Consider the following 26,794-nt stretch of genomic DNA (forward strand, 5'->3'; position numbering starts at 1 on the left):
CGGCCGCATCGCCTCCCGTCGGCGGATCCAGGAGCTCCGAGATCCCTCCGCCGGGGGAAAAGTAGTCCCGCCGCCTCCTTCAGAGGCGAGGGGAAAGGAGAGGAGAGGGCAGGAGGCAGAGAGAGGAAGGAGGCGAAGAGAAAAAGAGAGAGAGAGGGGAAAAAAAAAAAAAGGAAAAAGACATAAAGGGGAAAAGAAGGGGAGGAGAAGAGAGAAGCCGAGCGGCAGGATCGGAGGAGCCGGGCCGCGAGCCTCCGCCCCATGTGACTGGGCTGAGGGTGGGGGCAGCGAGGCCTAGCACACCCCCGCTGCTCGCGGCCGGCCCGGGGGGCTGCGGCTGGGCGGAGGCGGCTCTCGGACCCACCGGCGCGGCGGGAGGATGGCTCTGTGAGCGCCGGGCGGCGAGGAGGAGCGCGGCGAGAGAAGAAAGGAGACGCGCGGAAGGCCGGCGGGGAGAGCGCGAGGGGAGGGGGCTTCCCCGGGGGGGAAGGGGCCGGCGGTTCATGTGGCACAGCTCGCCCTTCGCCTCCCGCTGAGCCCGCAGCCGAGCGCCCCGCAGCCAGCCCCAAGGAGAGCGGAGGAGGCGGACAGCCCGTCGGGACGCAGCCGGAGCCGGAGACCATGTCCGGGCGGCCCAGGACCACCTCCTTCGCGGAGAGCTGCAAGCCGGTGCAGCAGCCCTCGGCCTTCGGCAGCATGAAAGTCAGCCGTGAGTATCGGGCCGTTCCCCGCCGCCCTCCTGCCCTGCCTCGCGTTCGTCTTGGGTGGGCCGCGGGCTCGGCCGTGCCTGCGGGGACACAAAAAGGCCGCTCCCGGCCCTGCCCTCGGCCCCTGCGGGCCGTGCCGCTTCGCCTTCGCGAGTGGCTACTCGGGGCTAAACGCGCCCCTGTTCTGCCTTCTGCCTCGGGAAGGAGGGGATGAATGACGGGCACGCGGGTACGGCCGTGACATTCGTCCCAATGAGGTGTTTTGTGCCCTCTGAAGGAGGGAGATGGAAGAGGTGGGGGGAGAGCGCTGTATCAGGTGTGGGGAGCCCACAGCCCGGCCTATTAAAGGCGGAAGAAATGGCTGGGGAGAAAACGGGGGGGATTACAAAGGCCGTCTGAGGGGGTTACAAAGGGTGTCTCACGCGCTGCTAATGATCCCCAACGGGAGGGAGGGAGAAAATCCTCATTGTGGCATGTGAGTGGTTGTTTGGAGCCGAGGATGCCTTTTCCAGGTTTTCTCAACGGGAATATTTTTAAGAATGAGGCCTGTGCTTTATTCCGCACGGGCATGCTGGAAATGAGCAGTGCTTGATGCGTGCCCATCCTTCGCATCGCAGCTGGTGGGCTCGGCCACGTTATATGAATGGAGAATGGGCATTGCTTCTCAGTATGACCAGAGAAAGGCCCAGCTGCGGGTCACCTACGATTAACTGTATCTCCTGAATGGCAAATAATTCCTGAAGGTTTCTTGAATATGTGCCTATTAACAGTCGGATCATTGCCGATTCATGCTGTGGGCTTTGTTTTCAGAACCGTTCCCCTTTTTTTCCTATGGAAATGGAGGGCTGGGTCTTTATGGGACCTGGAGCACTTGATGGGCGTTAATGGTTTGATTGATCCGTTTGATATCCCGTGTAGTCACACCTGGCACTGCCGTGTGCGTGTTTGGTTCTTGGTGTTGGAGGCTTTTCGTGCCGGGACTCTGGCTGGCTGTGGGCTTTTTGACAGATGAGAGAAATTCTGACGTTTTTCTGCACCGAAATGTACTTCCGCTGCGGTTGAAGCCTTGAGGAGAATATTGGGCTGAGGTTCTGGAGCTGCTTTGTATCTGCATGATCAGGGTGCCTGCTGCACTCCGAAAAACACGGAGTGCCCTTTCTACTCTTATGCCGCTAATGCGGGTTGCGTTTGATCTGGTTAAGGTGTATTAAAGATTTTAATTCACACGGGGGGGAAAAAAAATATGTATGACTCCATTTTAATTTATCGATTTATTTCACGTGAGCGTGGAACAGGAAGCAGGTTTTGTTGATGGGTATTTCTGCAGGTGGCTTTCTAATGCTAGCCAGACTTAGCCCTGCCACGCTCCAGAGCTAAATTTGCCTTATTCGAGCTGTACGGCTCGATTCTTGAAAGGTCATTGATGCTCCTTTCCTGTTGGTTTGAGGTCAGAAACTAGACAGATGCTTGCCTGCGAAGCGGGTGCTAACTGATGCAGACTAACAAGTTTGCAAATACGATTTGATCCCAAGTGTGGAACACGGAGGGAGAAACAAAGGCCGTAGCATAAAGCACACGCACTTGTGATAACCCCCCCCCCCCGCCCCTCCTCCCCAGTCGCTCTAGTCATGTGCTCCTGGTCCTTCTGCTGTCTGGAAAAAAATGTCAGAACAAAGCAAGAGAACCGCATGCAAGGACTCTGTGGGAAAGGCACTCGTATTTTCAGTTAATCTATCCGTGCAAGACAGTGCAGGAAGTTTAAACTTCTTATTTTCCTTTGTAAGAGAGCAGCGCTGCTGCTTGCCAGAAAGGGTGCTATTTTTCTGGTTCTCTTGAGATTCAGTAGCACCTGGTGGAATGATGTAGCAAGCAGCCTATTACTGCTGCTGACTGCTTTGGGGGGAAAAAAAAAAGCCTGTGTGGCATGCAGAGATTTTGCTGGGCTCTTTTATTTTAATGTATGTTCATATAGTGATTCTTAATAACATTCTGTACCCCTTGGAGTGAAAGCTGGGATACAAGATTACTTGTGAAGCCGATGGAAATGGATGGATTGCTCTTCTTTGAGTCCTGTAGGCAGCTTTTGTATCCCCATCTTGATTCAGATCTTCTCCAGGTCACCAGGAAGCAAAACTTATCCTTCTCCATGCCAGCCTTTGTAAGGCTGGGGTGGTGGTGAAATGATGTGGTGAGGTCACGCTTGCTTTGGTGACCACCTGGCTGAGTCTGGCAGTAGTTCCGTAGGAAGAAAGGATTCAAAGGATGAGGTGGAAGCATTGATGAAGGAGTGGAGGAAGGCTTGCTGGACCTTGTGTTAGAGAGCTGGAGTGTGGGGAGTGTTGGTGATTGCTCTTCTGCTCAGGGTATGCAGGGGGAAGGGGTGAGTGGGCATTGTCTTTTCCATCTTTTTAGACTTTGTGCTCTGAAGTTGTTGAGGAGCTTGAGCCTTGAATGGACGGGAATTCCCATCAGGGTCTTGTCCTCTGGCTTTGGAGGAAGGTGACTTCCCAGGCCTCTGTCATAGTTGTTAGTTACGAGAATTTTACAGTTGCTGCAAGAATAGGAACCCTGTGGCCTTCCCGTATCTCTTTCATGATGTACCAGCATCAAGAGTTCCTCTGAGATCTGCCATTTTTTTTTGGTATTTTGGTGCTTTTGAGATCATTTTGTGTTTCTTTCCACCACACCATATGAATTTCTGTGCTGAAGTCATTCCCAAGTAGCTTATTCTCTGATCAGGTCTTTGTTGCTGGCTTTGTAGGTTTTCTTTGCACAAAGAAATGTGTGTTCTTAGGTTGAGCCCGTAGGAAGTGCGTGGTATGGCAAAGATGGTGGTTGTGAGAGTTTAGCTGTTATCTTAACGTCTAATAGTGCAAGAAATCAGCTTCAAAATCAGGTGATGAATATGTAAATCAGAAGCTTGCAGTTCTCCACATGCTGATGCTATCTACCTGCTGATTATAGCATAGGAGAAGAGGTATGAGCTTAAAGCTTGCTTTTGTTCTTCACCTAGGTGTTCGTGCATTGCCTCCAGATGGATGCTGTTTCCCAAATGGGGCAAAAATCATACTGAGTAACAAAGGGTAGGCATGCAACACATGACCCAGAATACCTATAAAAATAGAAGTCCTAAAGTTTAGTTAGCAAATTTTCATCTAATGACTATGGAATTGATTTCCTCTTCCCTCAATCCCTTCCCTTTTTCATGAGTTTCTGGAAAATGTTTACTGCAGACCAAAATAATTTGTTAACAATTACAAGGAGTACTGTTGTCTTCTAGGCTTGGTGTCACTTAAAGCAGTCTCATGGCCAGTGCTTGCCATAAAGTCCTCTTTGCTCCATGTCTGAGCATCACGAGCATCACGGCTTTGTAACAGGCTATGCAATATTTGTTAACATAGAGGGTGAGGAAGGCAGGTTTATTTGCTTTAGCTAGTTCTCACGTTGTACACCTAATCTTGGTTGCAAAATCTAAAGGGCAGTCTTGCAGTAATTCATTTTGGACTCTCTGGAAGAATGTTTTACTGATGCCAAATGGGATTTTGTTGAAGTTTTTTGTTTTCCTTCTTGGTTCACTGTTGATTTTTGTTGTTGTTCTGTTTGTGTGTGTGTTGTGTACTCTTCCAACAGGACAGTAGGATGTTAACCCTCCATTTGCTTGTGGCAGAACTGCTGACGTGTGAACCTGATGCATCTCTCATTAGTATAGTGGTGTTTTAAAAACCGTCACTTGAAGGGTTAAAACCTGGGAATTGGTTACTCCATTTGTAAACCAGCACGTAAAGGTTTGGCTGCTTTTCAGGCAAAAAGTGGTGTTTAATAGAAGATGATGTTCAGGTTGAGCTGTAGAAAGATAGGTTGGAAGAGCACCCTGGGCAGCTTCAGCGACAGGAACAAGCGGGGCTGATGAAACTGGTCCAATGGCTGGGTTAGCACTGCCTTGTTTCTCAACATAGTTAGGGTAGGGCCCTCTCTGTTGCTTTGATAGCAGTTTCTGCTTAATTGGTTTCTGAAACTGGAAGCCGCCCATCCTGCTCTCCTTGCTGGAGAGAGGAAGAGCACTCCCTTCCAGAAGCCTGCTGAGAGCTGTGTGGCTGTTCCTAGCCCTGTCCAGCTTTCTGACTGCTGCTGCAGGAGTGGCTTTCCTCCCGCCCCATGCATGAAAATGCTAACAATAAGAGTGGGACCAGCTGAAGTCTGCTGATGGCTATGTGCACTGCGGTGACCCAAGGTCATGCCTTGAAGGCTGAACAGGAGACTAATAGCTGTCTGTGGTACCTCCTTCTAGCACTGGCTAACTATTTTCTCTTTGCTCCTGTTGTTAGGGGTAGTTAAGCAGAAAAAAAATTAATATGAAAATGATGCCTGCCAATGGAATCTGCCAAATAATAATTCCATTAATTCTTCCTCTGTGTCCCTCACATCTTAGTTGTGTGGGTTGATGTTTCCTCTCGTATGGGGGTTATCCTGAACTTTCTGTCACTGATCTGCACGTTTCTTCTTCCCTGTGCTGTTTTCTGGAGGTTTTTTCCTCTTATATTATTGCTTGATTTACCTTTTTTATTGCTTAGCAATACCATCTCATTCACCATTTTCTTATGCCCTGTGGGTTTCTATGGCTGTGTTCCGTACTACCTGCGTCCTGGAAGTTGTTATACCACTTCATCCCTTAACTTGATAGGGTCTTGTAGGTATCACACGGTGTGTGTTTATGTACTTTGATCTCTTGAATGATAAGAAAAGTATTTCCCTGAGATCTGCACCCGAAGACCACGTCCCTGGCTGAAGAGTTTTCCACTACTGCTCCTAAAGCTCTCTAATTTCGAGTATTATATTTGCAAGTGCAATTTTAAATAGCACCTTATTGAAATGAATTCCCAGTATTGATGTCCAGTGTACTCATCACAGTTCCTCATAATTCCGAAGTTTGGGTTTTTGGCTGTTGCTGCTCCCCTACCCTGTGCTCCTTCTTGAACTGCATGGATGAATGACACAGGCTTTCAACATCAGCGAGGAGTCCATGTCTACAAAAAGCCTGTGGTGGAAGCTCTATGATGCTAGGAGAATTCCAGCATTTTCTGTTGGCCATTGTTTGTACGTGAGCATGAGAACACACAAGGTGGTTGGAGAGCACATGCAGCTTTCTTGTTGGAGCTCTTGGAGTCTTTTCATTTCAAATGGTTTGTTGACTCCCATTTCAAGTCAAAAGATCTTCATGATTTCCAGAAATTTCTACTCTCATTGAGTGCTTTTCTGGACTACTTTCCTCTTTGTTCTTGTGCTTTTCTGGACTACCTTCCTCTTTGTTCTTGACAAAAATCTTTACTCTTAAGGACTGCACTTGTGTACTGAGTGCCGAGGTGGCCATCTCCTACAGTTCTGTAGCTGGTGGGGCATTTGGCAGCTTCCTGAATTCATTGAGCAGCCCATCTCAGCCTCAAAAGACCAACAGGTTTTAAGGTGAAGCAGCTGTGAAAAGGAGTTCACTGAAATTTTAGAGGCCTTGCCCAAGTCTGTATCAAATCCAAAATTTCATGTTGTCACAACTTCCTTTGATAAGCTGTATGCACAGATTCCCATTTATTTTTAATTATGTGTGTTGAAAGTAAGAAGTAAGTGCTGATTACAACTCGGTGGTGTGGTGAGAAAGGATACTGCTTTAAACATAAAGACTCAAATCCATTTGGTACTGGACAAACCAAAACCCATTGCTTTAGATACAAAACCAGGACACTCCCCCCCTTTGGGCATCTGATGGCTTATTGTATAGAGAGAAGGGAGTAAGTTGTCTTAGTGTAATTCATGAGAGAGCATGTGTTCAGCCGGATCCTATATGCTCTAGCAGTGCTACCCTATAAAATTATGGCTGTGTAGTAGGAGAGACAATGGATTCAACAGAAATCTGCACGTTGGAGATCTTACTGAAAGCATTTTTTACATCTCACTCTGGGAGTTATCAAAAACCTGAATGCACCGAAGTTGTTCTGACATGCTTCTAAAAGGAGTGGACAGTGACTTTTGTCTGATCGGTGCTATCAAAGAATCTTTTCATTAGATGCTCTTGCCACGGATGCGTTGTCTGTTCAGAAAAGGAAATAAAGCATTTCATTCTGTACTTTCATCTTGTGCAGACAGGAAGTAAATCCAAGCATTTAAGGCAATTTGTGTTCTCACCCTTGCCTTCCTTACAATGGAAGAAAGGGCAGTGGTATGATAGCTTCTCAATGTTGAGCACTCTAAGCTTTTTTTCCTTAAACAAAAACAGTACAGCAGCAGATCTTCCTGAACGGATGACACCTGCCCTCCTTATGAGCATTGCCACTTCTCTGCAGCAGCAGGCTATGAGTTTTCTGACGTACCCTCACCATCTTAGGCTCTGTGTGCTTGGCATCAGTGCTTTCTCCCTTAAAGTGGGCATTGCACACCTCCACTTAATATCAAGCGGGCAGTCCATTGCAGCTCTTTTCCACTTGAGTGATTTTGTGGTGTTTTGCTGGGTTTCTGTGTCAGTGGTGTTTGGTTAACTCATCTGAAGGAGTTGTGCTGGGTTTGTAGGTTGTCCTGTTGCCTGCAATAGGAAATCTACTTTCTTGCATGTAAGAGAACTTGAGGCAAAGAAAAATAGTTTTCTAACTTTGTAATTGATCTGAGTAGGGCCAAGTGCCTTCTGCTTGGTACAATGACTATGAAGTTGTGTTGAAAGTAGTGGGCTACTGTTATGTATTATGTAGGTATTATGAGGAGCTTAGTTATCTGCTAATATATTTTTGTTTAGGTGGCTTTTGTTGATTGTGTATGGATGTGGAAAGCAACTCCTATAGGTAATACTATGCAGGAATGTGAAGTGTAGTTGTGTTGCTTGACATGTCTTGTCAGGCAGTTGGGCAGATTCGGAGAACCCTGCTAGTAGTCCATTGCCGGACAGCAGGAGTGCTACAGTTTATTCAAGGAGCCCTTCTGATTAGAAGGGAAAAAAAAGATGCTCCTCATCAGCCCCACTGGATAAGTAATGCCAACAAAGGTGTCTAAGGGTGTGTGAGGTAGGAATACAGTACTACTCTGCACGCATAAAGTATCTGATGTAGCTGCAGAAGTTGCAGTGGGCTTTTGGATCCAAGCTCTTAGACAGAAAGAAATTGGGTGTTGGCTCCAAAGCTATAACCAGAAGGGAAACTGCAGCTGAATTTTTCCAACCGAGGCAGACTTCTTAGGGCTGCAACTATAGAACATCATCTGTTTTGACTTTTTTAGTAGGAATATAATTCTTGTCAGCTACAAGCCCTGTGCTTCAAAGAACTGTCTTTTGCCAGGAATGCAAGCAATTGTTTAATTTTCAGGCAGGCTGAGAATATGCTCTGCTGAAAGATAAACTAAAATTTGACTGTTGCTGCAAAGCAAAATTCGATTGTCTTTGCAGCGTAGAAGAAGAAAAAATACATTGCTGCAGTTGATAGAGTTAAACCCTTTGGTTTTCTTGATTCACACCTTACTGTAAACAGTTGCGCAGAACTTATGTTATTACTTGCATCCCACCTCTCACATGCTTCATGTGGTCTAGGTATTTTAAAAAAGTAGCACCATGAATTGACCTGTACGAGTGGGTTTCCTTGAGGGAGGGAGGAAGGGGACACATTCATCAGTCTAAATGAACAGAATCTTTGATTGTTGTCCAAGTAAACATGAATCATTTGGCAGAGATCTGTATCCCCACAAATGAAGTCCATGGCCACACATTTGTGGGAGGATGAGTATCAGCAGCAGAAAGAATGTTTTGTGCCTTGCAGAGAGAATGAAGACTTTCTGGCAAGGCATGCTTTTTGCAGGTGAGTAGATGTAAGGCTTCTGGAATGGTTTTTCTCTACGTGTCCAATTGCTCAATTGAAACTTGCAGAAGTGGAAAATAATGTTGTCCTTGAGAAGATTGTATCTGTTGGCCACTTCACTTCCAGTCTTGCAATCTTGCTCTGAGTTGTATGTACTGGCTTGGCAGCTGCCACTACAAAAAGCATAATACAGTGCAGTAGAAACAGAGTCAACTTGAAACGCTTCAAGAATAGAGCAGTCTTAATAATAAATTTCAACTGCGGTGACTTTGAAACAGGCTTCCCAGAGCTATTAGTTTTGGATCATATGATAGTATCATATCAGCTGCAGAGTTGATTTGAATCTTGGGGAAATGCTTTAAAAGTTAGATGTTTGTTTCCTTTTTGTTATGGAGAATCAACTGGTGAATGTAACTGAGTCAGAAACACAGAGTTTGTGCAGAATGGAAGAGCTTTGCTTTTCCAGAAGTCTGGGGCCTGAGCTTCAGGGCAACAGAAGTAAAGGTAGTGGGCTGTTTTTGGTTGAGGTTGAGCTTTGAGCCTGCTGCTCCTTACTGGGTTAGTTTGAAGACATGTATAGATGTTGTTATGCAAGTGGTATGAGGCTGGCGGTTCTGCATGTTTGCTGGATTCTTGACATGTCTGAACAACAAAGTTCACCAGCAGATTATCTCCATGTCATTCGGTCAGTGCTTTAGGAAATTTAATTGGCTTAATAGAAGTTCATTTTAGGGAAATGAACGTTACCGAATTGGCAGGTCTTATGTATTTTGCGATGGACTTCTCTTCATCTGGAGGTACTATCTTTGGGTGCTGAAAAGGGTTTTGCTGGGATCTGTGACAGCAAAAGTATTGCGGCTATTTTCCCAATGGCTCACATGACATATGCCTGGGATTTTGGGGACATGTGGAGAAACCAGTGGCAATGATTGAGCAGCTAGTTGTTGCTATACACTTTGATAGAGGATCAATTCTAAAGAATGGCGCAGATACGTTTATGCTACATTCATAACTTTTAATAATCATGATACATAAGAGATGCTTGTATCAAGGGAATGATACCCTCCACATCTCAAAATGAATGGTGAAAACCTAGTTTTCTTTCTGAGATGGTGGTTGTATTTAGATATATTTCTTAATTTAGACATCGTGGGGCGTTTAAAATAAAACATAATATTAACTTTCTTACTTTTTACATGTATTTGTGGTGTAGAGTGAGGACCAGAGAAGAGAGGCATGTATGCATGTCAGAAACACAGTTGGGAGGACAGGCCATAGTCTGTGCTTCTGGGATCTGGACTTTAAACCCAGACCATGTGTGAAGGCTTTGCTTTAGTGCTTCAGCTTTAAAGCCTTTAAACACTCCTTTAAAACATCCTGTCAAATCTGTGTCGACTAAGTACGTGTCTGCAGGCCAAGTTTGGGAGTAGTATTTTAATGCTTGAACAATAATTGTTTTGTCAGAAATAGAGAACCTGTTTCTCATTTGACTTCTCATGATGCATTTTGAGACTGGTAATGTCCCATCCCACTGGCATTAACACTTAATTTTGATGCTGATAAGGGAGCTCTGAAAGAAACCGCACTGCAGTTTAGTATGCTGCCTTCTGTCATTCCAAATATCTTTTTTTTTTTCCTCCTTGAGTGTGGTGACTATGGGAGGCTTTACACAGAATTGCAGGGGTTGGAAGAGACCCGTAGAGGTCATTGAGTCCAACCACCTGGCTGTAAACTTTTGCCTTAGGTGGTCAGCAAACTGATTCTTAAAGAACATAATGATAAGGTAGGAAATGGGAGTTCTCACATTGATGAATTGCCATTTGTGTGTGTGTGGCTGTAAAGCAGAGTATTTTCTAAAAATTAATTAAGAAATTAATTTTCAAGTAAGAACGTAGTTGCTATAACAACATGCACCGAGGGGCAGGATTCAATGCATGTGGGTTTTTCAGGATCTACTTGTCTATATTTTTGCATGAGGACTTGGGGCGGAGGGTAGGTGGAACAGAGGGAAAAGTCAGTCTCAAACCAATCACAAACTTGGACCTATAGTAGGTGTTTATGTTTATGAAAAGCTTACTTACAGTCTGTGCTGCTGTCTTCACTATTTGAAAATACTTGAGCATTCCAGTGAAGCATTCTTACTGTACCTTTGCTATCAGTGATCTGGAGATTTGGGTAGGTTGGTCTTACAGATACTGTAGTTTTTCATTGAGGCTATAAATGCAGATTTTGGAATACATTTGAAAAACCTGTTGTTTCTGGATGTAGTAGGAAACAAAGAGAAATGTATACAAAAATTCAGGTAACGTCCTGGATTGTTCCAGGGAAACTAGTTAAGAAAGAGATAGGGAATTTGTCTACACATGAAGAGGAGTAATGAACTTCCATTCGACCCTGGAGAGAGCAGATGCAACTGAACTTCTGGAGATTTGTTGGATGAAATCCGCTGAATTCTAGTAAGTTCTCTAGGCACCTGTTATGCCGTTTTTCTTCAATTCCTAATTCTGTTAGTATAAAACCATGCAGTGAGTTAGGTAGAGAGAATATGGCGTTTGTTTTGTAACATTTGCTTAAAACCTGTATGAAATTACTCTCTGTATGAAAACAGCTCTGCTCTTTATTGCTAGTTTTTGTACTTGAAAGTAAGTCATTGAATATTAAATAAACAAGTATGGCATAGTGCCCTTTCCCTATTTTATTTTTTAATAAATATACTAAAATCTAATGGGGTGGTACCAGCATTTTGCCAAGTTTCTAAATTGTGTGTCATCTGATACCTTCTGTAAACTGTACCCCTTTGGACATCCTGCAGCAAAGGACATTATATGCAACTCTTACCATGAATCAGTTTTGTTTCTTCTTGCTGTAGTATTAAGGAAAATATTCCTTTGTGATATAAAAGAGAAATAGCTGAAACCCTTTAGAAGTTGTTCAGAACTGCTGGTAGTGTTCAGATTCTTAGAGTGACCCACCCCATGGCTGCTCTTTGAAGAAGAGTATATGTAGACTGCAGAACCAGAATGTCTTAAACAGAGATCAGACCTGGAACGTGTTGGTAAATGGAGTCAGCTCTGAAGAATGGAAGTGCTCATTTAAAAATATGCTATCTGCTAAAAAAATGTGTACTTCTCTGGAAGACTTAATTTTTTCTCCAGTAATTCAGTTGCCACATTGTTCTCATTTATTTTGAGAAATGCAGCTGAGAGCTCTTTGTTTATGTAAACTGGACATGGGCAGCGAGATGAAGTGCTGGAGAACAGCTTTATTTATTTCTAGATAAAGCTACTGATGTGCTTTAAACACAATAATATAGCATAATAATATATATATATTGCATATGTATGTATCCTATGAGTTATATTGAGTGCTTAATATAGTTGTGTATAAAGATAGGGAAGGGGGTTAGATGAGACCCTTATCTAACCCAATTGTCCATTCTTACACATGAAATGTAGTCTTCTTATTGTCTCTGCTGACTTTCATACTGTTAAGTCTGTTGTAGTCTCAGGCTTTTGTTTGTCTAACAGATGTATGTAGCCATTGTAAAATGTCTTTTTGAGGTTAGTTAGAACTTACGGTCAAACTAGGAGGATGGATCAGGGGGATTCTGAAAGTTCTCTTAGGTGTAGCAGTAGGGATTGTTTGTTTGTTTTTTGTTCTTAGCTAATTTGAGCAAACTTTCTAGATTTTTTTCAGATTGCATTCACTTCTGAGAAATTCCAAAGACTTCAGCTCGTATGTTCAAAATGATCTTGACAAGTGGACAAAGCATCGCATATAAAGTAGGATGCAGTGTAGTAAGAACAGATGTCTATCAGATTTCAGTGAGACAGAGCTGTGCAGATGACAAGGTGGAGGATAACTGGGAAGGTATGAGATCAGCAAGGAAGACTCTCCATCTAGGTGTCAAGCTTTTCTTCTCCACTGCAGATAAGACAAGTTATAGGCTTGAACTTAAGCAGCAAATGCACGTTCAGTTAAGATCAACAGGATCACTGTGATAGATCAGGAAATCTGTCAGATTTCCAGCAGCGGCTGTCTTAAAAATTGAGAAGTTTTAATGTAAAGTTTGCATATGTTTGAATTGAGGCAGCTGGTAGTCCATTAGAGCCATATTTTCTATCATTCTGGTTAGTTCTGCATGGTCTAATGAATTTCAATTGTAGCTAACTGGTACTGTTCCCATTTCTTCTCCCCTTTGGTCTGGGGTAGACTTGTGCTACTGGCAGCTTGCTGGAGGTTGATGGGTGTGAAGGCAAGGGTCTGTAATATGTGCCTTAGCTTTCAGACTTAAGGCACTTAGAGTTGTTTCGGTTTGCGAACATTCTGTATGCGGTGGTTTGTCTTACCCTTGACAGGTAACTCATTCTGAAAGAATCTCATTACCCTTGGAGCTGAGGTGAGTGTATGATATTTGGAAGGGCTTACTCTGATTGGGAAGGTTTTTAGTTTAGTTAGAGGCTTAAATCAGCTCTGTATTTTGTATTTCGCGTAAGTTCTGTTCACCTAAAAATTTTTTGTAGTTTGGGCCTCCTGCATTGCAGTTGAGAACCATAGAGTTTCTGCAGGGGATCTCCATCTTGTTTTGCATGGTCTCTAAGGAAAACAGTTCTTCAAGTTTTGATCCTGTGGTTTTTGCTTCAACACAAAAGAATTTAGTGCAAATAAGGAACCTCTCAGAGCTTCAAGTGTAGATAACTACTGCAATGCAGTCCTGGTCTATGTATCTTATGATAGGGGTATATGCCCAAAAAAGCTGACAGTGTAAGTATATAACTTCAGTGTCTAATGCCAACACATGAAGAGCATTTGTCCCTTTATAACTTTCTAATTGCAGTGGTCACTTCAGTTTCTACTAAACAAATAGGCACATGTCTGAAAATTCTGTGTAGAAACCAGATGTTGCTTGGAATATAAGCCAAGAAGGGAGAGAATTTGTAGAGGTTTGCTATAAAGGTGTAGTGTACGTTCTTCCAGTTTTATTAGGGTTCTCTAGTTCGAATACAGATTTGATGTGGACTTTGAAAATAATAGCATCGCCAGTTGACGTTGTAGTCCTAACTCTTAGGGTTTTTGATTGACTTGGACCTAACTTCTTGTTATACAAAAAAGAGGAATGTATGAAACTCTAGAGTTCTCTCAGGAGAGCTTAAGATGCTTCAAAGCAAAACTGGTTATCTCTACTGGTAAGCGGCTTCCAGTTTGGTGCTGAACATTTGAGGAGTAGTTCTGGGCAAGCACTTCCTCTTCTCTGCTTCACAAAGCTTCACTCATAAGTCTGTGTGCATACGAGGCTGAAATCCTGAACTACTGTTAATACAGCTTCTACAATTATTTCAGTTTTATAAAATTGATGTCTTGCTTCTTTGTTCCATGTGATATTAATATTCAAAAATAGATGGATGTCATTTTCATTCTTATTAGTTTTGGTCTGCTCAAGTGTAAGGGGAGATATGATAACCCTGAAGCTTTATGCCAGGCTTCTCCTAAGGCATAGTAATAGTGCAGAATGCCTTTTATTTTTTTCCCCTCTTTAAATCTTTGGCTGATAAAAGGATTGGACCTTTAGCTGGAAGAGAGGAGGCTCTTGCTTGACACTGCAGTACTTTGCTTAAGGCTCTAGAAAGCATTTGCTCTGAACTTGACATGCACAAAATAGTCCACCTCTTAGATGGCTTAGACTATCAGGGACGTGCAGATCTTTTTTTGTCTGCATCTGTCATCTTATGAACGATGGAATAGTTTACAACTTTGGTATTGTGGAAAATTTGTTCCTCTTCCCTGCTGATAGCTGTGAGAGACTGGGGCGCTTCTGTTGACATTCTTCAGCTACAGAACTGTGATGGTGACAAGTCGTCAAGAGTAACCTCGCATCAGAAAAAGCCACAAGGAGAGAAATGTGGCACAGCCTCACCAAGTGGTCTTTTTTCCTTCTGGGAATCATTTAGATGAATTGTGCTTTCTGAGAACCAGCACGGTTTGAAACACAAGCAAACAAACAAAAGAATTCTCCCTTCCCTGAGCTTGTTGGGGTTACGAGTGCAGCAGCTGAGCTGAGTTGGTACACTAACTGAAATTTGTAAGTTAACGCACATCTATTATTGAAGCAACATTTTTTCACTATGAAGAAAAATGAGAGAAGCGCTCATTCCTCAGCTTCTGTATTTGTCAAAATAGTAGGGACTTCTTTGAAGTGTATAAAGACTGTGGGTTTAAATGGTTGTGTATCACTTGCTTGTACTTGCATCTTTCTTTTTAGTTTTTCTGTATTTTTGCTTGAAGTCAAAGGGAACCACAGCTCTTGAAAATGTATTTATGGTTTGTAATGCCAGAGTTTGATTTCACTGTAACATTTTGTATGGGTTTCAGTTTTGTGCAAATATGCTTTACAAATATTAAAAAAAAATACGCGTTTTTTTGAGGTTAAAGGGTAAGTGGAATGATAAACCTAAAAATAGGTCTGGTTTAAAGAAGGCAGTGACACATTTTTAGATTTAAAAAAAATATATAAAATCATTGCTGATGTGAAATTTCAGGTCTTACTGATATCCTAGATATCTTTGAAAAAGAGTTCCGAACTTCATTTATTGTAATTGGCTTTCAGAGCTCTACAGAGGTGGTGGTAGAAGCTTATGCAGATGGACTGAGATTCTGGGTTCGAACTAAAATTGATGCACAGATGGATGTATCCAGATTAAAGTAGTTTAGTTGAAAGGTTCTTATGAAGACCATAGAGTCTGAGTTAAAGGATATTACCAACAGTGTTATCCCAATGCCTCTTGAAAACTGGGGACCACCAACCACCTCTTTATGAAGTCTGTTCGTGCTCTGGACCACCTTCATGGTAAAGAATTTTTTCCTAATGCCTGGACTGACCCTCCCCTGGCACAGCTTTCGGCCGTCCCTGTACATCCTCATGACAGTACTAGGGGATAAGAGACTGGTATTTCCATTTCCCATGCTCAGGGAGCTGCAGGAAGCAATGAGATCACCTCACTTCTCAGGTTCCTCTCTCCAGACTAGACAATGCACATGTCCATAGCTCTCCTCACAGGACATGCCTTCCAGCCCTGTTATCAGCTTTACTCCATCTCAGGGGCAGAATCTGACACACACCCTTGTTGACTTTCATGCCATTGAAGACTGGAGCGTTGGACAACCAATCTAGATGCCTCTGCAACATCTCTCCCTCAAGAATCAACAGCACCTCCCATCTTAGTATCGTCAGCAAGAGGTAATTAACATGTGGTGTACCTAGAAGCGCCACCTGGTTTGGGTAGACAATAACAATTACCCTGGCTGTAAGCAAAGGCAGAACTTACTGAGCATCTTTCAAACCACTGCCAGTGCAAAGAAAACATGAAGTTTTGAGTCATTCAAAAAGCCATCAGTAGCAGCAGTGAGCTTTGTGCTGCTCTTGTTTCAGTGATTTACCTTTTCTGTTTTCAGAATAGAACTAATTCCTATTGTGAACTAACAGGAGAGTAGAATAATGTACAGGAATTCTTTGTACAGCATTCTGACAGAGACAGGAAAATTGCGAAGGATCATTGCTGCTTAAGGCCTCATGTGGAGAACTGCGTACTGGTCTGTGCTGTGTGGAAATGGAGTTTACAAAAGCTGGAATTATCAGGGGAAAGACAAACCTGGAAGTGAAACTGATGGTGACTGCTTCAATACAAACTTCCCTTCTGAGTCATCTGTTATTATTTTTCCTCTATGTAAGTACTTTGGGTGAAATGAGCAAACACTAAATATTGCTTTTGTTCACCTCAAGTGCAATATTTGTGCAAAAATCAAAGACACTAATGTTAAAGGAAAAAAAACAACACAAAACCTTCTGTCTTAAAAACATCTCAAACTCCTGTTTTCCCACCTGTCCAGGTAAGTACCTTACAGACATACTCTGAATATAGTTTCACTATTAGCAAGAAATTCGACTTGGGTACTTTACAAGTACCTAATCTTGCTTAACAAGAACACCAGTCCCTTTTGGTGTTCATGTAAGATGTACATGAGAAGTTAAAGCTTCTTGCTTCAAATTGTGAAGCTTTTCATAATTTTCAAACTGCCTCCAACAAAACCCTTCATTAAAGAAAACAAACAAAAAAAACCCAACACCCCTCCAAAACTCGAACTTCAGCCATCTTGAGGGGATGTTTTAGTATATGTGGGGCTGGAGGCTTTCTTTTTTGTGGCCTGAAGAAAAAGCCTTACTTGTTCTTAAAGAGCAGTTATGCCTATTTCCAGACCACTACAATGGCTAGAGCAAAGCTAAAGTGAGTAAATAGAAACATAGTAATTTAGTTCTTCATGGACATGTATGGGACTTTCTTGTGGTTAGTAGTAACTAGAGCAGCCACCTAACTTTATCAGATGTGGAGTTGTCTTGACTCGCATTGACTGTACATACTTTCAGTAGCAGCAGACTTGTTTTCCAGTCTCTGTTTAAGGCTGGAAACTGGTTCCAGGAAGAAGCTTGTTCATTTGATAATGATAACTCTCTCCCCCTCCAGTATTTTCTGCAGGTAGGGGGGAGCACCCCGTCATTGAGTTCCGGTTTGTTGAAGTTTATTTCTTACCATTACCCTTCATGTAGTTGAGTTGGTTCTATAGCTTACTTAAGGGGCAGTAGTAATATTTGGGCATGCTCAGAGACTATGTAGGGGAATTTCCTTCCTACTGTCAAGTCCATAACTACCTGTGTTGTGATTGTAATCTGAATTGAGGGACTGAGTGTTTATTGCATAATGAATTATGTCTCACCTGGACTTCAGACTGCTCTTGGCTGTCACAGCTGGGCTTGGAATTGGGTTATTTAAAATTTAAAGGATGTGGCTGTAGTATAAGAGAATGTACTATTAGTCCCGTGTCAGAAGATTTAGTAGAAACCAGACTGATATGAAAATATTGAGACGTGCCTTAATGTAATTAAGGTGCTGTTAGATTTCTGTGGGCTCCATTGGAACAGGGCTACACTGTTAGAAGGCCTCTGTCTGTGTGACAGGGTAGAGACTTAATTCAGTGTCTTACAGTAATTATCTGTAAAGTCAGAATATCAGAGAAGAAAGGGGAAAGCTATTTATGTCTTGGACTTTTTCTTCCGATAGAAATAAAGTACCTATGTTGAGTTTCTAAGTGCGTTTCTTCCTCTCCATCCAGTTTTCTCTTCCTTTTGTTTTTCTAAAGAACCAGTCTTTTAAGTACCATTAAGCAAAACCACTGTATTTCAGGTGTTGGTAGAAAGGTTTGTCCTCTGGTCGTCTTCTTTCAAAGGTTTTTATGTAGAAAATTTTAAAGGAAAAGAAATAGAGCAGGTTTTGGTCAGAATGCCACACTTACCTCAAATAGCTGCTCAAGTCCCTGACCTACTAACAGGAAAACCTTGTCTTCACAGCTTTTTATTTCAGTGTTAGGCAAGAATTTTAGATAAGGTTGCAGGGCTGAACAGGGCTTGACTGTCAAAGTCTGTTTTCTGATGTGTCTGCAGTTAACTTTTACCATCGTATATGCTCAAGTAAGAACAAAACCTTCATTTAGCAAGGGTATTAAGCCTACGCAAGTAGTACCAGGCAGCTTTTGCTATGTTTCCAAGTACAGATGACTTTGATCACTTTTCTTTGCATTGAGACTCTCTATCCTCTCTAACCTTTTATTGATTTCAGGTTCCATTTGGGCTTCTATCAGCATGTGCAAGTGTCCACATCTCATAATTTATTTTTAATGCACTGTTGTGTTGTGCCAGTTGTTTGGTTTTGTTTTTTTTTTTAGTCTTTCCTCTCTCCTGTTGACTCTCCCCCCCATGGTTCTTAATGCAGTGAAATATTTTGCTGAGGACTTCTTTTCAGCTGACTATTTTTAACTGGACATGCACAGCTTTAATGGGATTTTTAGAGGGCTTTTTAAAATTACTGCTATAGAGTATATTGTCCTGGGGTCTGTGTTGTTCATGATGGAAATGGAGGCATGCATGCTTCTCTCCCACTCTACAAGGTGCTGCCTGCTCATAATTGTTCCAATCTGCAGTCTGCATGTTTAAGGTCCAACATTTATCTGCACTATTTGTAGCAGATTGCATGTGTGTGTGTGTGTGTGTGTGTGTGTGTGTGTGTGTGTGTGTGTGTGTACACTTAAGAACTTAAATAACAGCTTAATATACTGTTTGAGAGATTGCTGCTGCTCTTCCTTATTGTGAAGTTCTTACGCAGCAGGCAACAAAATGAATTGTATTTACAAAGTAACTGCTTGGCTATTTGGAGGAGCTTCCTCACTGTGTGGCAGCTTGATCATTTCAGGGTTTAGAAGGACTGCGCTGAAGTCTTGGCGCAGCCCTGCAACAACTTCTTGAAAGCCTGGCAGCCCGAGTCTTCTGCCTATGAGGTGTCAGTCTCTTCCAGTGTTGTCACATCCATACAGTTTATGACTGAATGTAAACGGGTTGAACTTCTGAACCCTTGATGGATGGGTGTTTTATATATATATATTCATGTTTTGTGAAACCAGAATGCTTAGCCTTTTGATGTAGAACCATGTTCCGCCTTGTAGCGAGGCCATGAAATAACCACATGTATGACCGAGGTGTAGAACATTTATGTGAATGTTGCATGTGGGGTCCACTGTGGCCATTCTGGGTTTCCTGCAGTTGCTTGTATGTTTCCTGCTGGTGAGTCCAAATAAGATGAATTCTGGTTGTTTATCTCTGTTTCATGAACATATTGATTCAAATATTCATCTACATACAAGGAACTGAATTCTTTTTTTGTGTGTGTATATGCTTTTTTCATTTATTCACTGACAAACTGAACTCTCCGTTAGATTTTTACATGAGAGTCATAGTTAGATATGAATTTTGATGCTTTTAACTGGTATTTTAAAATATAAAATAAACACTTAAAGTCTTTTGCAGTATGGGCTAGTTGCTTTCTCATTTGGAAACAGCACAGAGGACATGGAGCTTATGTCTTTTAGCTCCACATAAATCTTGGCTTTCCTATTTCCCTGAAAGTGTGCTTAAACTCCTCTAGTTTGCCTCCATTCTTAGCACACGCCCTTGTTGCAGTTTTTACTTCTGGCTGTGATCCGGAGCTCGGAATTTGTTTTGCAGAAAAGCAGCTTTTTGTTTTCTCCATAGAATTCCTTGAAATACACTATGGCTGCCATCAATTGTTCTGAACATGAGGCTGATGCTTAAATCATTCCTACTCTCAAAATGTCCCTTTTTCCAAATGAAGTTCAGTTGCCTTCATATAATCCTTGTTGATTCTTGACGCACCACTTTGTGGTGGACTTCATTTTATTTAGCAAAGTATCCCATTGGAAATTGAATAATTACCTGCGGAATTCTGTACAAAAATTATTTTGTCTGAGAAGGTGATATTTGAAATAATGGCCGTAATTACGGTATGAAGGGTTTGGGGTCTTTCAGTTTATCTAGCGAAGGACTTGACTACATTTGAACTCTGTAAGCTGTCTTAGCTAAGATGGCTGGGAGTTCTGGCTGAAGTGAGGTGTTAGGCTTTTAGAAGGCTGTTGGAGGGCTCCTTTGCTTTTGTATGTGTAATATATCTACTTGGAGCTTGGAACACATGGTGTGCTTAGGGAAAGCCACTGTTACTTGTTGAGGGTACACTGGTTTATTTACACAGCAAAGTGGTTGTATCTTCGCTTTAACGGTAAAAATTTAGCTATATATTTAGCTAAAATGTGTGGATTAACAAATGTTGCTTCTCTAGGCTTAAAAATATCTTCAGTATTTTTAGCTTGTCCTTAGAAACTCTTGGTGTTTATTGCTGGAATGGAGCTTCTTGATATGTTTGGAATACAGAAATATTGAAGCACTTATTTTTTTCTCCTTTGGGAAGAGTTACAGAAGTACTTGCTGCATTTTAAGAGTTGGTTCTTGCGCCTTTGGTAACGGCTCTGAAGATGTCATCTTTGGAGCTGTTAGAAGACTGCACAGTTTTCTTCGAGCCTCTCTATGGCAACATGAGTACAGAGCCTCAGGGCTGATAAAAAATCTTGACTTCCCTTCTAGAGTTTGCCTTGTTTGCTGTCTCTTGATTTCTCTATATATGGAAGACTAAAAGTTTAAAAAAAAAAAAGCTGAATATGTAACTTTTTCTTTTTTTCCATGAAGTTGCCCTTCAGGTGGTTAAACTCCTTAGTTTTTGCCTCTAGAGTTGCTGTATGGTAGCTGCAAGCCTTCAGGATGCTAGAGAATCCAGAGTGCTGCTCACTGCCACGGAGCCAATGGGTATGGGCTCTTCTGTCAGAAGTTAGCAAAACAAGGATATGGGGGATATGTGTCTTAGCCCAGTAACTGCATACTGAAATGGCTACTGTGATCACATTTGGAATTCAAAGAGTCACAGAAAGATTATCTCTTTCTACTCTTAATAAAAAGATAACTTACATGACTTAAAACTGTAGCATTTTTGATAAGACTGTGCATCCATTTAGAGAGACGTTGATTCCCTTTGCGGCTTTTTTTTCCCTTCCGCTGTTCAGATATGCTTCTGTATGACAGAGTGTGCAATTTTGATACCTTTTGGGAAGGTGAAGTTCCAAATCCCATTGTTATGGTTTGTTTAGGGATGGAAGAACCATGGTAGTGCGGAAAGCTGCATTCATCCTTTTTCCTCTGACACTTAGCAATGTGATGTGGTAGGTTCTTCTGACAGAACTCTTAAATATGATACAATGGAATGACTGAATCAACTATCTTGGATTTTTTTCTTGATTTGAAGAAACAGGGAGAAGTTCTTGAACAGTATGTTTATGAAATAAGTAGTTATTCGGATGTTTTTGTTAATATTCTACTTGACTGTTAAGGTTTTTGGCTCTTTCTTTGAAGAATTGTGTTTTATAAGTGTGATTATCAACTTGACCTTTCCTTGTGGAGATAGAGCAGGTACGTTGGTTTGACCTCAGCTGATCAGGTCAAAGTGTGTTAAAGGTGAGTTGTGCTTGCCTAATTTGGCAGAATACCTGTGTACAACATCTTAACTTTAATCTTATCTGATTTCCTCTTTTCTGAGCCCGCTGTAGGTAAATAAGCCTTTAGAGTGATTTCTGTACTGTATTTTACTATCTCAGACAGCTGGTTGTGGTCTTAATGCAGACCAGTGAGTACATGAGAGTGGCTGTCATAACCATTGCATTGCTGTATCACATCAGAGGAATCCAGAATGAAAACTGGAGTAAATTAAGCAGTGCGTACTGAGGTTTTCAAGTCATGAAGTTGGACAAAATAAGAATGGCAAGCGCAGTGATTAGTGCTGATAAGAAACTCAAGGCATATTGGAAATTGAAGACTAGCAAAGAAGATATTACCCAGTGTCCTAATAACCCAGTTTCCCTAAACCAGTGACTTGCTTTCCTTTTCCTTCCCACTTTTGATCTTTAAATGGCCACTGCAGCTGGGGAAGGACACTTTCTCCCTTGTAGGCTGTCACCCAGCTGCAACCACATAAGGCAGTGGCTGTCCGGAACTGACCCTGCCCGGTGCTGTGAGCTCACAGCCACCACGCACTTCTAAGAATGTGACCCTGCGGAGTCACTCCTTACCCAGAGCTCTCGCTGTTGAATTTCACATCCTCCTACAAAATGTTTACAGGCAGGAGCAGCAGGGTAAGCAGACAGAAATAGAAAACCAAATTGTCAGTTCTGTACATCTCAAGCACTTTTAAGCGTGTTGGCTTAAATTTTACTTACTGAAAGCAGTAGGCAGTTCTGAACTAAACATAAGGGTTAGAGAATTACTTGTTCTGCTTTTATTGTCTTCTTGATTAAAAGCAAAAGCAATTGAGTTGGTTTTTTAGAGATTTGTTGCTAACGATTTCCTTCTCTCATTTGGAGTTACTTCCTGTCTAGTGGTGTTCAGGCAGGTTGTGTGAGCACTGATTTTCCATGCTGTGTGTAGGTTGGTCCCTGCCTGTCTCCCAGGAAAGTATTAAGCTTTGGTGGGTTGGCAGCTTCCCTCTCAAGGCCTGTTAGATGGCAGTACAATTAAGAGAATGAAAGCAGTTGATCTCGACAATTGAGGATATCTTTTGGGCTCTCTGCAGAATATGAAAACTGAGGCAGATTTATCATGAATCTGGTTAATGTAGATGGGGTCCATTTTGAATTATTGCCAAAAAATAAGAAAGAAAATAAAGCTTCATATACTACACCACACGCTATGGTTTAAACAGAAATTATCACATTGTAATTCTATTTACATTGCACCTTTGGCACCTGCCTGTTACTAAGACTTTCAGGCTTTGTGTAGGCCTTTGGAAGACTTTGGCACATTTTATCTATCTCTACTTGTGCTGTGGCTTGTCATGCCTAAATTCATGCATAAAGGTAATAATTGGTAGCAGAGAATCCCCAGTGATGGACTAAAAGCACACGCAGGCTGTGTTTATAATTCAGTTTGCAATCTGAATGTCCGTAGTACAAATAGAGCATCAACTTCAGCACAAATACAAAGGTGTAAACACAATGACCTTACCCCACAAGATGCAGCTCTCACTATTACAAGGTTCCTAAGGGTGTGTTGCCAGGATTTTAAAGCAAGTTGGGTGAGACAGGGTGGGTAAAGAAATGAGGTCAAATGTAGGTGGAAGCAGAGCTCTGGAATGCTTTAAAGCAGAGGTTGAAGAGTTTTTTTTTGCGGACATGTATGGCACAGACTTCTGAGCCGTGGAACTAATGATGCTTTCTTATAGATCAGTCAATTTATTTATGTATGCACTATAACTCAGTGACCCTAGTTTCCTCCCCTCACAGGCGAAGAAGGCATTTGCTTCGGCTTGCTGGGAGTATAGTGTGTTTCTGTTGGTGCCTGGTAGGTATGGGCTGATGTGTTTGTTTCCTGTTGACAGCTAGCGTTCTGGAGCTGACCCCCACTATCCTGCTTGGTGAAAATATTGCCTTATTTGGTGGGGTGTCCGAAGTTGCTCAGAGGTTTCTGCACAAAGTCAGTAATGGCCAGTGAGTTCCAGGTCTTTTGGCGGTAGTGAGAAAAAACAAGTAGGCCTAAGTGTGACCACTTAAGCTTAGTAAGTTCACTTATTAAGTTCACCTACACTTTGCACAGTGTGCCAGTTCCCCTCCTGGAGCTGGGGTGCTGCCTGCAACATGCTTTGTTGTGCAGAGCTTTTCTCTACAGCAATGCCATCACCGCGTGTTTAACGTGTACACACATCTGCCTTTTTTTCTGAAGGTTGTTACGTAGCTGGCAAATAGTTCGTAAATACAGTGAACATGGTAACTTTAGATAGGGTCTTTTTAATTGAGTGCTGAGAACCTGCAGCCCAGCATGCATTGTTTTATTCAAGTTTGAAGTAATTCACTTAGGAAGAGGTAGGGCATTTTCATGTCAGTACTTCTGGGAGGTGCTGACTAAACATCCTCTTCCTCCCCCTCATCCCTGCTGAGCACAATTCATATTCCCTGTCTGTGGTCTCCTCCCCTCCTCTCCCTCGCATTTGTTGGCTGTAATCTGTTTATGGAAGAGTGGTTGTATTTGAATGTGCTTCTGAGAAGTCTGGGTGACTTTTCCTTAAAGCCAAAGGACCTGCCTGCTCAGATTGTCACACAGGAAGCAGCTGAACTCAAAGCCAGACCACTCAGGCTTTCACCTTGTCCTTGGTTTCAGTACTGCCAAATGTAGTGGGGTTTTTTTGTGTGCTTCCTGGAGCTGTGCTGTGATCCATAGCAGGTAAAAGTCACGAATATAGCTCACTAAAGCTCTCCCCATGAGCTGAGGGTAAGGAATTGTCTTCCGTTTTTTGTTTTAACGCAAGAGCCACTTGTTTGTGTAAGTGATTCTTTCTTAACAGTTGATTGGAAGTAATTTCACGTGTGTACTTCTGTATTTACTGTCACAGTAAAGGATGTGGCATTTTATTTTTCTCTATTTCCTTACGCTTGCAAAGCATACTTTCATTTTCCTTTTTGGCACTTGAGCTCTCTTTGCTTTTTCTTCACTCTTCTCTGTCTTCCTTCAACAAGAAACATGCTCTTTTTCTCCTTTCAGGATGGATAATATATTTTTCCTTTTTCAGTATCGCTTTTCAGGTATCTGTTTCTGTTCCTTTCCATCCTTGGCTCGTCATCTCGCACATCAGGTTACGTTGATACTAATGCAGTTTTCTTGTTTCTATTTGTAAGGCATGTGGGATGGCAGTCTTTCAGAGCAGCCTGTTTGATGCATTGGCTACAATGTCTATTTTTGCTGCTGCCTGTTTATCGCTGCAAGTAAAGATGATGAGAATGGTGCCTATCCCGACTGACTTAAGGATGAGTCATACCGCTTAATGTACAGACAGATTTTCAGCACTTGAACTAATGAATTTTGGTCATAATACCTGCAACAAAACACCTGATGTCAGACTTCTGATGAAGTCAGTTTTTATGAACCAGATTCCACAGGAGATCAGTGAATTACAATGAAATAATTAGTCGCAGCAACAAGATAAGTTACTCCTTTGTGTTAACACCTTACCCACAAGATAAGAGCAGCAGCACCATGTTCATCTCAGCCTTGCTCTTATTTTTGAGCTGTTGACCAAGTGAAGCGAACACACTCAGAAGGGCATTGCTGTTGCAAGTTAACATTTCCTAAATGCTTCTCTGCTAAAGAATTATACCTCCGGTGGACTCGGCCCTAGAAATCATTTTTCTTTACAGAAGAGCCCAGATCAGAGGCTTTTTGAGTTTGCCCCTGAAAGTAAGTAATCCAAATTGGTGAAAATCTGCTACAAATAATGAGTCATCTCTCCCATCTTCTTTTTAGTGATTGTTTTTCTGAAGAACAAATAATGGCACCAGTAACTTGTGTGTGAGACCAAGAACCAACCTTATGTAGATTTTAAACTTGCTGGAATAAAATATCTTTTTTATTTATATTGCTTTTTTTATTTGCACTCTTGTATAATGAGTGTACATATGTGTAGATCCGGCAAGGCTTTGACCTTTGCATGGAATTTGATGCTCTTCTTGTATATAATTTCTTTTTATGTAACTTCAGGATTCATATAGCTTTAGTTCAGCATTGCTTGCAGCAAAATTATCTTGTTGCTATCAAAACGGAGTTCAGCTGTTGTCCATACTTGTATTCATTCCTGTATGTGGTCTCATTAGAGCTTTAGGTGACCCCACATTGGTTCAGCTCAACTTCCTTATTTATCGGAAAGCAAACTCGGTGTGAAAGCAAGCACTTTTCTAATGGGTGAGCAAGTTGATTGGGCTAATTTTTAGCTGCGACGACAAGGGATGGGGCAGACTTCATGACTGGAGGAGAGGAGGAAGTGGGAGGGAGTGTCCCCTCTGATGGCAGCACAGCATTATGTCATCTTGTCTGGCCACACCCATGGCAGCGTAGTCAAAGGCTGAAGGTTCCTGCATGTTTGCCCTTTCCTTGCTGCGTAGCACTTTCCTTCCTTAGCTGGAAACCTGCAGGCAGGCTAATATGTCTAATAGCATTGCTGCCTATGTGACATGAGAAGAATGCATGGGTGATATTCATCTCATGTATGCTTGTGAGGACTTGGTCTCACCAACTGAAACTCATGTGTAAAGGGAGGAATTGGGAAGCTTACCTTTCTTAAAGCTTTTACTCACCTGTAAAGCCTGTTAGTACTATTGTACTGTACTCTCAGCTTTGGAAAAATTGGTCAGAAGTAATTGATTCCTGAAATGAAACAAGCAGTTCCAAAAATTCTGCTCAGACAGTTGATGCTGTTTGCCATCATCAAGGTAAACAGCTTGTCTGTTCCAAATTGGTGTTTGGAGATGTGGGAGTCCAATTAGAAGTGCAAAGCTCTCATAGTTGAGAGGCAAGCGTGAAAGTTAAGTGTTTTTGTGTGAGCATGGAACATGTTTGTTCCATGACAGTGGCTGGGTAGTAGGGAGCTTGCTGGGGAGTCAGGGCATGATGCAATGAGGGATGATACCATAGCAGCTTCTGGATACATAATGTTTCTTGTGTTGAGGTCAATGGATTTGACTTTGGCACTGCTCAGGGCTTTCTCTGTACACAGTGCTAGTTCTGCTAGTTCCCCAGTCATTTTGAAAACCCTTTTAAGTATGTTCTCTAAATATTCTTAGGTCTATAAAATGTATGTTGGGATATGCTTAATGTCTAATGCTGTGATGAGTGGGAAGATTTGCTTTTGTGAAATGCCAAAAACTACAGTGTTTGAGGCGAGATTTTTCTAAAAATGAATCCTTATTGAAGACATTTTAAACAGCTGTGTGAATTACGTGGCTGTG

The 26,794-nt window shown here is 42.1% G+C and overlaps 1 protein-coding gene across 2 annotated transcripts in view; it reads left to right on the forward strand.

Moving 5' to 3' along the window:
- The first annotated feature begins 289 nt into the window (after window positions 1-289).
- GSK3B (glycogen synthase kinase 3 beta) overlaps window positions 290-26,794 on the forward strand; it is a 138,985-nt gene continuing 112,480 nt past the window's right edge. The window contains exon 1 of one of the 2 annotated variants that reach the window (XM_072331184.1): window positions 290-709. In XM_072331184.1, coding sequence (XP_072187285.1) covers window positions 622-709 — 88 coding nt within the window. In that variant the 5' untranslated portion in view covers window positions 290-621. The remainder of the gene's footprint in view (window positions 710-26,794) is intronic. The other variant, XM_072331174.1, reaches the window with a different exon arrangement.

The sequence above is a fragment of the Excalfactoria chinensis genome, chromosome 1 (assembly GCF_039878825.1).
Source record: "Excalfactoria chinensis isolate bCotChi1 chromosome 1, bCotChi1.hap2, whole genome shotgun sequence".
NCBI classification, from domain to species: Eukaryota; Metazoa; Chordata; class Aves; order Galliformes; family Phasianidae; genus Excalfactoria; species Excalfactoria chinensis.